This window comes from Schistocerca cancellata, chromosome 2 (assembly GCF_023864275.1).
Source record: "Schistocerca cancellata isolate TAMUIC-IGC-003103 chromosome 2, iqSchCanc2.1, whole genome shotgun sequence".
Lineage (NCBI taxonomy): Eukaryota > Metazoa > Arthropoda > Insecta > Orthoptera > Acrididae > Schistocerca > Schistocerca cancellata.
The window spans coordinates 836478057-836491717 of record NC_064627.1 but is presented as its reverse complement, the minus strand read 5'-3'; the positions used below and the strand labels follow the sequence as shown (position 1 = coordinate 836491717).

At 41.7% G+C, this 13661-nt stretch overlaps 1 protein-coding gene across 2 annotated transcripts in view; it reads right to left on the bottom strand.

The window, feature by feature from the left end:
• Positions 1 to 3324: 3324 nt before the first annotated feature.
• Positions 3325 to 13661, bottom strand: part of LOC126162747 (torsin-1B-like) — an 88221-nt gene continuing 77884 nt past the window's right edge. Inside the window, exon 6 of one of the 2 annotated variants that reach the window (XM_049919426.1) lies at positions 3325 to 4217. In XM_049919426.1, coding sequence (XP_049775383.1) covers positions 4082 to 4217 — 136 coding nt within the window. In that variant the 3' untranslated portion in view covers positions 3325 to 4081. The remainder of the gene's footprint in view (positions 4218 to 13661) is intronic. The other variant, XM_049919427.1, reaches the window with a different exon arrangement.

Here is a 13661-nt window from a genome sequence, read left to right as displayed (position 1 = left end):
CCCTCATAGTAAAGGCGGCATTGTAGCACCCACAATTCTGAGAAGAGAAGGATATTGTCCAAGCCTCCTCTGCTCGTTTTGGATGGAGGAAGGCAGAGTGATAGTGGGAAGAGCTCCAAATTTCCGCAAAATGGTGGGCCAAGGTGTTGGAGATAGCAATAGGGTCCACAAAAACATCATCTGTTAGTGTCAGACCGGAAATTGGGGAAACGATCTTGGCTGCAGAGCCACCAGAGGTTGGCCCACAGGATGGAAGACGGAGTGGAACTGTTAAAAGAACTAGGGAATGAAATCTAGCTAGCTTTTTTGCTATCCTGAAGAATGCTGTAGCGGCACCACAGTTTAAGATAGGGAAGTTAGATTTGGTGCAGTATTTCGGAATGCAAAAGTTACAGCCGGGTGTGGGCTGGATTGCAGTAAGTTACACTGATCAGCAGTTGCAAAGTGGAATGGAGGCCACAGGGGCCATCGAACTGCTGAAAAGCGTAAACGCAGTGGTTCTCATGTCGCAAGCTATAGGAAGAAGGGGCCCACAGGCGCAACCGTGGTGTGGGGCGTATGTCTTGGAGCGATGCGTTAGCGAAACAGAGCCGCAAAGCCAAGTATAAATAGGTGTGGTTTTCTAATGAGATTCATCCAAGTGTGGCAGCTCTCCTGGACGGCGGGGCATGTCACACTACTGGCGACACACGGCAACAGATGGGGCGACAGCATCCCAGTCCACGGTGGGTCGTTGGTTTGACCCTCTGAGGCTGACGCGGGGTCCGCAACTAGCCACAGTGGGCCACTCTTCAGGTCACTACCACGGACAGTCATCTTGGCTCCCGACACACGCCGGAGGCTTACAAGGCGAGGGCCACAGGTTTGGGCACTGGAACGGGAGCGGTCATTGCTGCCGCATTCCCAGAGACACAAGTAAAGGAAGAAGCAGCAGCGCGGCCGGCTACGGCTCTCGGTGGAGCAGTGTGGAGTCAACAGGGACGGTGGCTGCTGAGTCGGCTGCTAGTGCAGCCATCCTTACGTTACGGGAATTCTACAGCTGGCGAACAAGGCCGGCACGACACAGCATTGCGTTGCACAGCCCGCTGGGGGTACTTCCTCAGCAATGCGGGGCCTGTGACGTGGACCGAGGTCAACAAAGCTCTGTAGTGGAAAAAATAAGTCATCTGAAAAGCTCAGACGAGTTTTACTATGGCACCTCCTGGCACCCATTCACTACAACGCGACGACACTGTGCACGCATCTGTTTGTAATGAATGCAGTTTGCCAATGTAGGATGATGGTTAAAAATGTGGAGAGCATGTCTCCACATGCAAATTGCGTTGCAGCATCCACCAAGGGACTGGGTGTGGTAAAGAAGAAGTGCAAAGAATGGAATGTGCTGCAGTGGCAAGGATAATGCTTGTAAGATATTCCACCCAGTCATCACAAGTGGGGAAATCTTGTTCAACAAAGGTTGCCAGGGACGAGTAAAGCCCCCCCAGTCAGCCTTAGTAAGCTGCCAATTGGGTGTGCATGCAGGTGGGGTAGGAGTCAGCAAACAGACAGCACATGGGAAACGGTTGCTTGAGTAGGTGTCAGAAAGAACGGGCCATTCAAGACAATGGGCAAGCTGGGAAATGCAGAAGGATAGGTCCAAATAGGAATAGGTGTGCAAAGAATCTGTTAAGGCAGAAGAGGTTCAGTTGATTAAGAATGTCAACCAAGAGGGCACTTCTCGGACAGGTACTGGGAGAATCCCAAAGGGGATGGTCTGCATTAAAAGCCACTGAACAGCAGAAATGTGTGAAGTAGCTGCCCAATAAGCTGGAGGAAGTCTGCTCTGGTGACATCGAATGACTGAGGGATGTAAATGGTTCAAAGGGAAAAGTTCAAATGAGGAAGGAAAAGGCGAACTGCAACAGCTTGAAGATGGGTAGTCAGGGAGAAGGGTTGACTATCAATGTATCTTGTATGAGCAGCATGACTCCCCCATGAGATGGAATGCCGATCTCAAGAGGAAGGTCACAACAGACCAAGAAGAAATACAAAGCGGTCATGAGGATGCAATTTTGTTTCCTGAAGGCAGAGTACAAGTGGATGCTGCGATTCTAAAAGCAGCCACAAATCCTCTTTGTTGATTCGAAAGCCAAAAAAAATGGTTCAAATGGCTCTGAGCACTATGGGACTTAACTTCTGAGGTCATCAGTTCCCTAGAACTTAGAACTACTTATAACCAACCTAAGGACATCACACAAATCCATGCCCGAGGCAGGATTCGAACCTGCGACCGTAGTGGTCACGCGGTTCCAGACTGTAGCGCCTAGAACCGCACAGCCACTCTGGCCGGCTTTCGAAAGCCACAAATGTTCCATTGGAGAAGAGTCATGATGAGGAAACTTGAAGGGGTCACCTCGGTGGCTGCAGAATGCCAGCCTGCGACGACTCGCTGCTGCAGGGCACAGAGGCTGGAGGATCCTGCTCTATGCTGTCGGCCTGCAGGGGGGTGGGGGTGGGGAAGCTGAATGAATGGTGTGCTCCAAAACACTTGCCCCTATGCCATCACTGTACTTTGTCATCAGATCTGATTGAGATGTATCCTACTTTACAGAGCAAGCAAACCTCTGATCCAGACATCCTGTAATTAAGAATGGACATCCAACACCTTGCCGCCTACTCATGGTTTCACTGTCCTTCAACTATTGTGCACAGTGTTCAGAACAGTAGTACAGGAATAGGCCATAAGAATGTGCCCTGTGTCACAGCTGCTTTTGTCAGTAGACTATTTGTGGCTCATTTTGTCACCTGAACAAATTCCCATTCATCTCTACTCCACTTATATACCTTACTTACCGCATCACGTGCCCACAATGCCACCAGGCAGCATTCAGTATTTTGCAGTGGGCAGCAATCATGTTGGCTCAAAAGTGTGTGTGTGTGTGTGTGTGTGTGTGTGTGTGTGTGTGTGTGTGTGTGTGTGCGTGTGTGTGTGTGTGTAAAACACCAATGACCACTGCAGTGTATCATAGCATAAGTACAGTAGGACAGCAGCAGGTATTACTGAATTTTTTAGTTGACCTTCAAAACACAGCTGTAGTATTTTAAACTTCAGGAAAGCAGAAACATGCTCATCTAATATTTGAAGTTTTTTTTCAGTTTACAAGCGAGCATTTCTGTCCTCTTCATGAAGACCTGAGAATAAGTTTCATAATTGCACTATAGTAACAGGACTGCTTTCAAAAAATAACAATAATGTGGGTAGTGTTACACTGCTGTGTTCAAAAATAGGTTCTAAACTCATTTCAATGCTTTCCAATATGAAAGTTTCATTTTTAACGTGTTAATAAATTTCTTTTATTTTTTTACATTATTGCGTAACAAAGTACACTTACAGATATAATCACAAGTTCCTTAGTATGATTACTGCACTGAAAATATTTCTCATATACAATTTTTCTATAAATATGCGCTTTCTGTATTTATTCACAAATAACTTATGCATGCATATTGAAGTACATTTATACAATCCATACAAAACAATATGCAAACACTCATTTCTGCTGTCTTAAAAAGTAGCTGCTGTCTTAAAAAGTAGCTGCCGTCTTATAATGTCTATGGTAAACCAGCACAAGGTTTTTAAGCTGCACTTGTGTCATGCTGTAATGTGCAACAAAGCTATATTTTATATATTTTACACCCCTTTTTTTTTACATCAGCCACTCACAGACAAAATAGTGCAACAAATTAAAAAGGAGTATCACAGTTAGCTTTTAATGCCTATAACAAGCAATGAAAATAAAAGTGTTTCAATTACAGACCCAATCAAGTATTGGAAAACATGGCATACAAACATCTGTTAACCCATCTCCTCCCTACACACACACACACACACACACACACACACACACACACACACACACACAATTACACTGCCTATAAAACATTGTACAATAAACATAAAAAATTGCTTTCAGTAAATTGTTCACATCACAACAACTTTTGCTATATAGTGGGTTAAAAATCTGATACAAGACATAAAATGCTCAAACACGGGAAGATCAAAGCTTCAATACTGAAAGTAAATATAATGATCAAAAACAATTCAAAGCTCTGTACGTCTTGGAGGGTACTTCTTCTTTTCCACAACTGTTGCAACCTTCTGTGAAACTCTTTTACATCCAGAGTTTGAAAATATTTTCATTTCCTCTGGGCCATATGTTAAGTATTCCAAAACTTCTCTGAAATAAAAAAAATACAATAAAATAAATTTAAAAAATCAATATTACAGCTTTAATGAGGTGGCACAAGGTTGTATCAGTATTATCTATGCAAACAGTAACTTCTGTTATGGAAATTTTAAAATCAAAGAGTTAAGAACAAACTATTCCCCAACATGAAAGGTTGCATACACACACTAGTAATAAATGAGCAATTCTCAAGCTTATACAACAGAACGTTTGTTATTTAACAGTACAAAGACATCCTAATAAGAAACCGGGAAGAATGTGTCATTCAAATGGTGGGTAATGGAAGTGCTTGTTGGACAAAAGGCTATAGTAATGAATAAAAATTACCACAATGGTTAGATCTAAAATGTAAGAAAGCCTAATAATTCTTGGCCAGATCCATTTTATGTACATCCAGGAAAAGGCAGAGATGACAGCAATGTGTAGCTTAATACTCAAGATGGTTATCATTGTGGATAGTGTCTTCCTACCCAATAGAGTGAATCAGGATATGTTATATATTCTAACAAGGCATGGTCCTCAGGGGTGGAAAAGATTTTTTGATACCATCTACACAGTGATGTGAGTCAGAATCCCAGGCAGGGAGAGTCCAAATGGCATGCACTAACTGCTGAACATTTTGTTGTTCTAGGCATGTTGTCATTGTAGGAGCATGCAATTCCACTGTGTATTAAGGCACACAACAGATTTGTTCTGTTTGCTTGTTTGTGGTACTTTATGGTGCTTAATAAAAGACTTGTTTTAAAGTGACTGGCTGTGCTGTAATGGAATGCCTGTCGTACAGCAGGAAGACAAAAGGTGACAGTAAACAAATCAGTGAACTTTGTAAATGCAGATAAGGCTTAGAATATAGGAACCACAGACTGACAGCTATGTGTGCAAAACTGAAGTACAGTGAGAAGTGCCTGAAACAAAAAGTGAAATTTAGTGTTGAGAAAATAAAGCATTAGCAAATTTATTAAAAAGAAGCAAGTGGAAGAGGAGGTAACAAACATGAGGGAAACTGATTTCAAGAATGCAGATAAACTGCTTGCTAAGAGGAAAGGAACAAGCAAAGTGGCAAAGAGAAGATATCTGCAAGACAGTTACTCTTAGGCTGTATCTAGGAAGTGTTATTTGTTTTTAAGAAATCAGGTTGACTATCAACACTGAGAAGATGGACATCACACTCTTTCAGATGCTTTCCTGGCATGCTTACATATATTTTGTAGCTAATTGAAGTTCAATTATCAGTATTGTCAAAAGCTCAACATGTACTCTCATTCAATGAAATGAATGTATACAGTAGTGTTAAATATGATTTTGATAAAAATCGTGTTATGTGGCCACACACTAATGTGTTATTTGTTATGGTACGTGGTTTGTTTGCTGAATGGAAGCAACCACTCTATATGATTTTGATACATGGATAACAGATGATCAATTATCTTCTCCATGCAAAATGATGGGCACAATACTGTTGCAGCAGTGTTTGATCTCGGCATAAAATATCGATCAGTGTGGAAAGGTCTTAATGTAACAGAGACAAATATCTGCTTTCTAAATCTGCAGCACAAAAATAAATGTGTCTGGGTGTTTTCAGATGTTCCACTTTTATTTAAATTAATGAGGAACCACTTTCTGGATGACGGCACACGACTTTCTGGTAAGAAAACTGTTAATTAAGCTGTTGTAGAAAGACTGCTCATGCAGTACATCTTGGTAACTAGGAATATGAAATTAAATTTAGACTGCTATAATACAACACGATGAGTAGAAGGAAAAGACATTCAAAATATTTAGTAAATATTTGTGATCATGTCTCATTTTGCATAATGCCAGACAATACAACATATCATCAGGCAATTACAGTCATAACTTTAGGGTTGCTGAGGGTGGCAGCAATCTGAAACAGAGTACAGTCAACACAAAGCGTTACAAACTGTGTCAACTTTTAACCATCAGCACTTGGAGGCTGGCAGTACTGTACCTAGTCTACTGGGGGGCTCACAACATCCTCATTTATGTAAATTCCCAGTTAATAATAAGGTTGGTATATATGCGGCCTGAGGCAGTGCCCCACGATGTCAGTGATAGCTCTTGGGGGAAAAGAGAGAGAGAGAGAGAGAGAGAGAGAGAGAGAGAGAAATACTGCTCTAGAGCCTTAAAATTGATAGCAGTAAGCAGATCGGAAGAGCAGTGTAGTAGTTTTGGTACCTTGCTAACATCCAGAAGGTGGTGGTTCAAATGTCATCTAGTGCTTTGAAATTATTTATTTGTACATTTTTATTGAAATGACACTGATTATTTTTATTCAGTTAATTGGTAAAAAAGTATTTTTTTATTTACAATCCTTTGTCAAATTATTTTAATCACCATATTAACTTTTGTCATTTGCTCTCATTTTTTTCAACCTGTCATTCTTTTTTCATTTGGTATCTCCGTGCATATGATTTTAATTATTTTGGGATGGTAAATATCACACAAACATTTGTAACACAAATTTTTATTACACTGTGGATAAAATAATGCAGCAGAAGAATTAAAGGATTACAAACAAAACAAAATTCAAGCAAAATGAGGAATAGAAATAATGAATGCTAAAAATGGTCAAAAATATCAGATAATACAACAGAACAAATTAAATCAAAGTTAATACTAAACATAATTGTCCATGTTATTTTAAAGATACCAAATGAAAAAATAAAAATAAAATAAAAATAAAAACAGGAAGAAAAAATGAGTGAAAATGAAAATGTTAATATGATGATTAAATTAACATGACACAGGATTCAAAATAAAAATAAATACATTTAAATCAATTAATTTAATTTAAAACAAATAATTATCAAAATCATTTCAAAAAATATCTTAGCAACCCCCATCTAAGAGGGAGTCCAAAGGCTAGTGTTGTGGAGAATAATCTCTGTTGAAGATAGAAAAGAAAATCATCAAAGCAACAACCTGAGATGCAAGTTTAATTGAAACACTCCAGGAGAAGTACTACACAAAATAGCAAATACTGAGAACTGGACTTCATGATTGCATCTTTAAGACTGGAAGTGCTACATGTAAACTTCTGAAAGATTCAAACTTTAATTCTCTGCTTAGGCCCACCATGAACAATCTTCTTAACTTACTAAATGATTCAACATATTTACAGGACTAATCCACACTTTCAAGATCACTGATGTTTCTGCCTGTGATATCCAATAGTTGCGCTACAATTCAAGAGTGTGTCATATACAACTTTTTCATTCACTGTAGTCTTCTTGTCATCAAAACGACAATTTGGTCTTTGCAAGATTATGTCTCAACTTCGAGGAAGCAAATTTCAAAATGATGAAGAAATCCTTACAGCTCTTACAGAACGTTTTGGAGACAAAGGAAAAATCATTATCCTGAAGGCAATGGCAAGGAAAGCGTTTCTGAAGAAGAGAAATTTGTTAACATCGAGTATAGATTTAAGTGTCAGGAAGTCGTTTCTGAAAGTATTTGTATGGAGTGTAGCCATGTATGGAAGTGAAACATGGACAATAAATAGTTTGGACAAGAAGAGAATAGAAGCTTTTGAAATGTGGTGCTACAGAAGAATGTTGAAGATTAGGTGGGTAGATCACGTAACTAATGAGGTACTGAATAGGATTGGGGAGAAGAGAAGTTTGTGGCACAACTTGACTAGAAGAAGGGATCGGTTGGTAGGACATGTCCTGAGGCATCAAGGGATCACAAATTTAGCATTGGAGGGCAGCATGGAGGATAAAAATCGTAGAGGGAGACCAAGAGATGAATACACTAAGCAGATTCAGAAGGATGTAGGTTGCAGTAGGTACTGGGTGATGAAGGAGCTTGCACAGGTTAGATTAGCGTGGAGAGCTGCATCAAACCAGTCTCAGGACTGAGGACTACAACAACAACAATTCTACACTAACATCTATACTCCATGACCCATTTTAAGTTGAGTGGGCAAATGTCACTTCTGGTAACATTATCACTCTCCCACACCTATTAACCATTCCATTTGTGAATGGTGCATGGGAAGAATGGCTGTCACTCAAATCTGTAGTGCTACTAACATAAAAATCTAACTGCTCCAATTCTTTATACGGTACAAACTGGGGGGGCGGGGGGGGGGGGGGGGGGATGTGAACTTCTGCATAGAGATAACCATGAAATTGGTAACATCTGTGTTATACCTTCAGAGACACATTTTATCCAAACACAGAAAACAAAGAATGCAAAAATACTATACATTAACTGCTTATTGGGCATAGCAAGTACCACATACCAATCCTTTTACAACAAAGATTTAATGAATATGATTCATTACATAATATAACTTTTACTAAATATTTGAGGACTTCATTTTTCAGGTCAATGTAAACACTGAATTTCATAACATTTGGATCAAACAGTTGTCTATGACACTTTTCATCATGAATGTTGAAAGTAGAGTTACACCAAAATTTTACTTGCAACAAATTAAAATTTTACAAAAGGCAACATGGTCTAATAATCTGAACTAAGCAATAATCCTCTATGGCCTATCGATAGGTATAAAGCACACTACACAGTGACACAAGGAACCGGAGTGCTTAACATTCGTAAACACAAAATCTAAAAACTCCACTAAACTTGTACACACACACACACACACACACACACACACAGAAGGTTGCTGTACACCAGCATCCTCCCCTGAAACCAGACACTAGTAGCAATCCCAACTCTGTTTGTACATAGTACTCTGTGTACATGCCAGATGACAACAGAAACATAAACTTCCCCCTCTGTACACGCCAGACTCCAGCAGACTCCGTGAGAGGCACCAGCATCGCCCCCCAGCAATGCACAGAGCTGACCAACCACAGTCAACTGCCCTCCTGCAAACGCCACACGAGCTTTCTTCCGCATACCACATCAGCCCCATCTGCATTTCACATGGTACCGATGGAAATCCTTCTGTCAGAGTACTTAAGGTGGCGCTTGACCACTAGCACAGCGCTCGCTCCAGGCTCTATACCAGCTTCCACTTAAGCCTTATCCGTCAGTAGCGCTCTACAGCAGCATTGTTCAAAGCCATCCCAATGTCCGACGAGACGTCAACCCAACACAGTCCAGGACTCTAACCAATACTGATTTGTCCATACCTGACCAAGCCTAGTCACCATCTATCACTTCAGCTGGACATTGACCAGACACCGACCTAGGACTCCAATTTGGACTACAGTGAGAACTCTTAGCATTTTATCACAAGTGACTCTTATTTTCTATTTCATGTTAAACAGTGAACTGTTTGTTAGTATGTTACTAATAAAAGTGTTCTTTCATTGTAACGTGTGGAGGGACTTTATTACGTGCTGTCCCAGCCACTTCGTATGACCAAACCACAGAAGTGGTGACAAGGAATGATCTTACATGTGCAATTCTTCAATTCTTCTTTCATGGACACTTCTCTTATCGTTGTGATCACTACGGCTCAACCTGCACTGGAACTCTCACTTCTGCAACTCTCCCTGTTATGTGATTTACAGTTGTAGTGTCTCAACCATGGCATGGCTTGCTCGATTCTGCACTGTTTGGTGACAACGACACCACACGCTACAGAAGAAACAGCGCAGCTTCTGAATCCTGCATGACACTTCTTGCACACCACTGAGCTGCTTTGACAGTGCCTCACACATTCGAATGCCCTCCTCTACCCCTCCCAGCCCCCGCCCCCCCCCCCTCCCACCACCCCCGCCCAGCTTGGGACTCAGCATGTAAGCTGCTGCTTGCCCGGAGTTCAGCCATGCTTTGAATTTAGGACCCACCTTCCCTGCATGGCTGAACCACTTACTCCACATCTCAGTGCTTCCTGATATGTTTCTCCTGGCTGTATCTGGCCTGTCTGCCTCTGGCACCACAACCTCCAGTGCAGTTTCCCTGGATTCTTGATGCTCTCACTTGTTCTAATGCATCCTTTGAGTCCAGTACCCTCTCCTGCTTTAATGCAGCCTCGGCCCCCATACCTTCTATAGTTTTCAAGGATCCCTTGGCTCCACTGCCTTCTCCAACCTTCCTGTCTCTTCAACCTCTGCCAGTCCCCCAGCCCAGAAGCGTCCACCAATCCAGCTCCTAAGGCATGGGCCATGCTAGCTCCTGCACCATGGAACCTACATGTCTCAGTGCCTCCGGCGCATGTGCCTCCATCTGGGACACCACCTCCTGTGCTGCCTACTCCTCTGCTGCCACCAATCCAAGTGTCCACCCAGGTTCCAGTACAGCTGCCTCCAGCATCACTGGTCTGCTCATCATGCAACTAACCATCGCAACATGCCACCAGCTGGCATGTTGCCACACCACCTTCCCTTTAAGACTTTTTCCATTATTTCCAGTGCCTTCGGCACCCATCCACTCTGTGGACTCTCCTTCTTCGTCCCATGGTCACATCGATCTGCTCTTTTTGAACTCTGTGGACACAGGTGTGTCACCTCCTGACATGTAACCTATGTTCTGCCTACAGCTGACACTTCCATTGTGTCCCTGGTTCACCCCATCCCATTCTGGGCCTCTTGCTTTCTCTACGTGTGTTACACCCATCTCCCATCTCATGTATTGACCTTCTAGTCTGGCAGATTACTACATGGCACTCGGTGCACCTACTGCATGGCCCTGTCTGGGGCCGCCTTGGCCTAGTCACCGCTCTCATATGTCCCCTGTCACTGCCATCTCCTGTGGCCTCTGCGGGGCAATATACGTGGACGAGGAAAAAATTCCTGGATTTTTCCCGGATTTCCCAGTTAAAGAGACATACCATGTACTGCTTGGGAATGTAATGTGGCAGTTTCCCGTTACTTTCCACATAGGCAGTAGGATGCATAGCCTAAAGTCAGCCGCTCACCATGAATCAGCGCTGTCAGTAGCCGGCCAGTCCACAGGAGGTTTTGAAGAGATGGCAAGAATATATTGAATGTCTGTATAAGGGGGATGACATGCAAAGCGAAATTAAGGTTGAAGAGGAGCAATATGTGCCGGAAGATGGAAAGGGATTTACCATCTTGGAAGCAGAAGTAGAAACGGCGCTGAAGGAGATGAAGAATAGGAAGGCATGTGGAATAGATGATTTGCCAGCAGAACTGTTGAAGAGTCTGGGAAACAAGGCAAGAAAAGAAATAGCCTACCTCTGTAACAAGATATATGACAAAGGGGAATGGCCTGAGGACTTCGCTGCAACAGTTATGATACCAATAGAGAAAAAGAGAAACACTAAAAAATGTGAAGAGCACCAGACCATCTGTCTAATTTCCCATGCAGCTGAAGTCTAGCTGAGAGTGTTGGATGGAAGGTTATATGGCAAGCTGGATAGAGGGATTGCAGAGGAGCAGTTCGGATTTAGAAGAGGAAAAGGAACAAGAGATGCTATTGGCCTGCTAAGAACTATAGGGGAAAGATATATGAAAAAGGGTAGAGAAATCTTTTCTGTTTTTATAGGTTTAGAGAAGGCTTTTGACAGAGTTCAGTGGAACAAGCTGATGGATATCTTGAAGAGGAAAGGAGTAGATTGGAAAGAGAGACGACTGATACAGAATCTATATTTACACCGGAAAGTAAGGATAAGGATTGGAAATGAAATGTCAGAAGGAAGCAGCATTGGACGAGGTGTTAAGACAAGGTTCTTGCCTTTCCCCACTGTTCATATACCTTGAAGAGATTATTGCGAAAAGCTTAGATGGAAAAAAAGGAATATGTATTGGTAGAAAGAGAATAGAATGTATAAGATTTGCTGATGACATGGTATTAGTGGTAGAAAGTGAGTGGACATTGAATAACATGCTCAAAGATCTGAATGAAGCTTGTGTGGAATATGGGATGCAAATAAACACAGCAAAAACAAAGAGTATGGTCATCAATACAAGACGCAGACTGTCCAATATTAAAATAGGACAATCTACCATTAGCCAAGTAAGTGAATTTAAATATCTCGGAAGCACAATAGCTGAAGACTTGAGATGTCACCAGGAGGTGAAAATTCGAACCGCCATAGCGAAGGAGGCATTCAACAGAAAGAGGAGACTCTTATGTGGCAAATTAGATAAAGGACTAAGGAAAAGGCTTGGCAAATGTTTTGTCTGGAGTGTGGCACTATGTGGAGCAGAAAAACGGACACTGAGACGAGAGCATGAAAAAAGGTTAGAAGCATTTGAGATGTGGATGTGGAGGAGAATGGAGAGAATAAGCTGGATGGAAAGTGTGAGTAATGAAAGAGTATTGAAAAGGGTTGGTGAGAGAAGATGTCTGGTGAAGGTTGTAAGAGAAAGGGAAAAAAACTGGTTGGGACATTCATTGAGAAGGGAGTGCTTGCTCGTAGATGCTTTGAAAGGGTTGGTTTGTGGGGGAAAACTGAGAGGAAGAAGGAGATACAAGGTGATAAATGACATAAAGGGAAGAGGAAATTATGCAGACCTGAAGAGGATGGCAGAAGACCGGACAGCCTGGAGAACTACCATGTGAAAACCTGCCTTTAGGCAGAACACTGATGATGATGATCCCAGTTAAAAATACACTTTCTCCCGTATGAAAATACACTTTTTCCGTGTTAAGTGACAGTATACTTTTCCTCATAATTGTAAAACTTATCAATCCTTTCAATGGTTGTGGTTTTAAACAGCGGCGTAGAATTGCCCGGCACTTTAGAAAACAAAACTCAGGGGGGGTGGAAGAAAAAAAACCACGTTTTGGAAAGATGTCTTAAGTGCAGCAACATGTACACTGCATATTTTCATATTACAAAAGTATAAATTCGAATTCCACCAAACACCGCATGTTACTTTCTGAAGCACTGAAATCGAGATTGCGATGTGCTTTTGTAAGCCAGTCATAGCTCATGTCAAGTGATCTCGCCAGCCAATGACAGAATAGGACACGTGATGTAGTCAGCCAATAGCAACATCACTGTTAAGAAGCGTGAACACAAAAATTGGAAAAGGGTAATAGTTTAAATTAATATAGGCAGTGTTGCTACAAGAAAAGAAAAGCTTTCACATATAATATTGGTCTCTAAGATTAATAAGCTGCAAGAGAAGCTAAGCTTTCACACATAATGTTGATCTTTTTTACACGTGTTACACTTCAAGGTACATCACACAAATGTGCCAGTAAAATTTTTAACAACCACATAAATGTCTGATCTTCTGGGCTCAAAATTATTCTAAATGGTCGTCCTCAAAGAGTTGATTTTTGAATGAGAGTCAAAGGCTCTGTGATTTAAGAAGTTCATCGTACATTCTCGAACAGATTTCATCTTGCGTGAAAGGAAATTTACTTTGAAAGTAACACTTTTCAAACAACTATTCGGAATATTTTCCTGCAGTCTGTTAGAAATAGGTTCGTTTCAGCAGTTGCCACAGTGCCAGATAACAGGTGCCACTGCGCGTGCGCAGCTCCGATGATGCAGGAAGGCCATATGTTTGTATG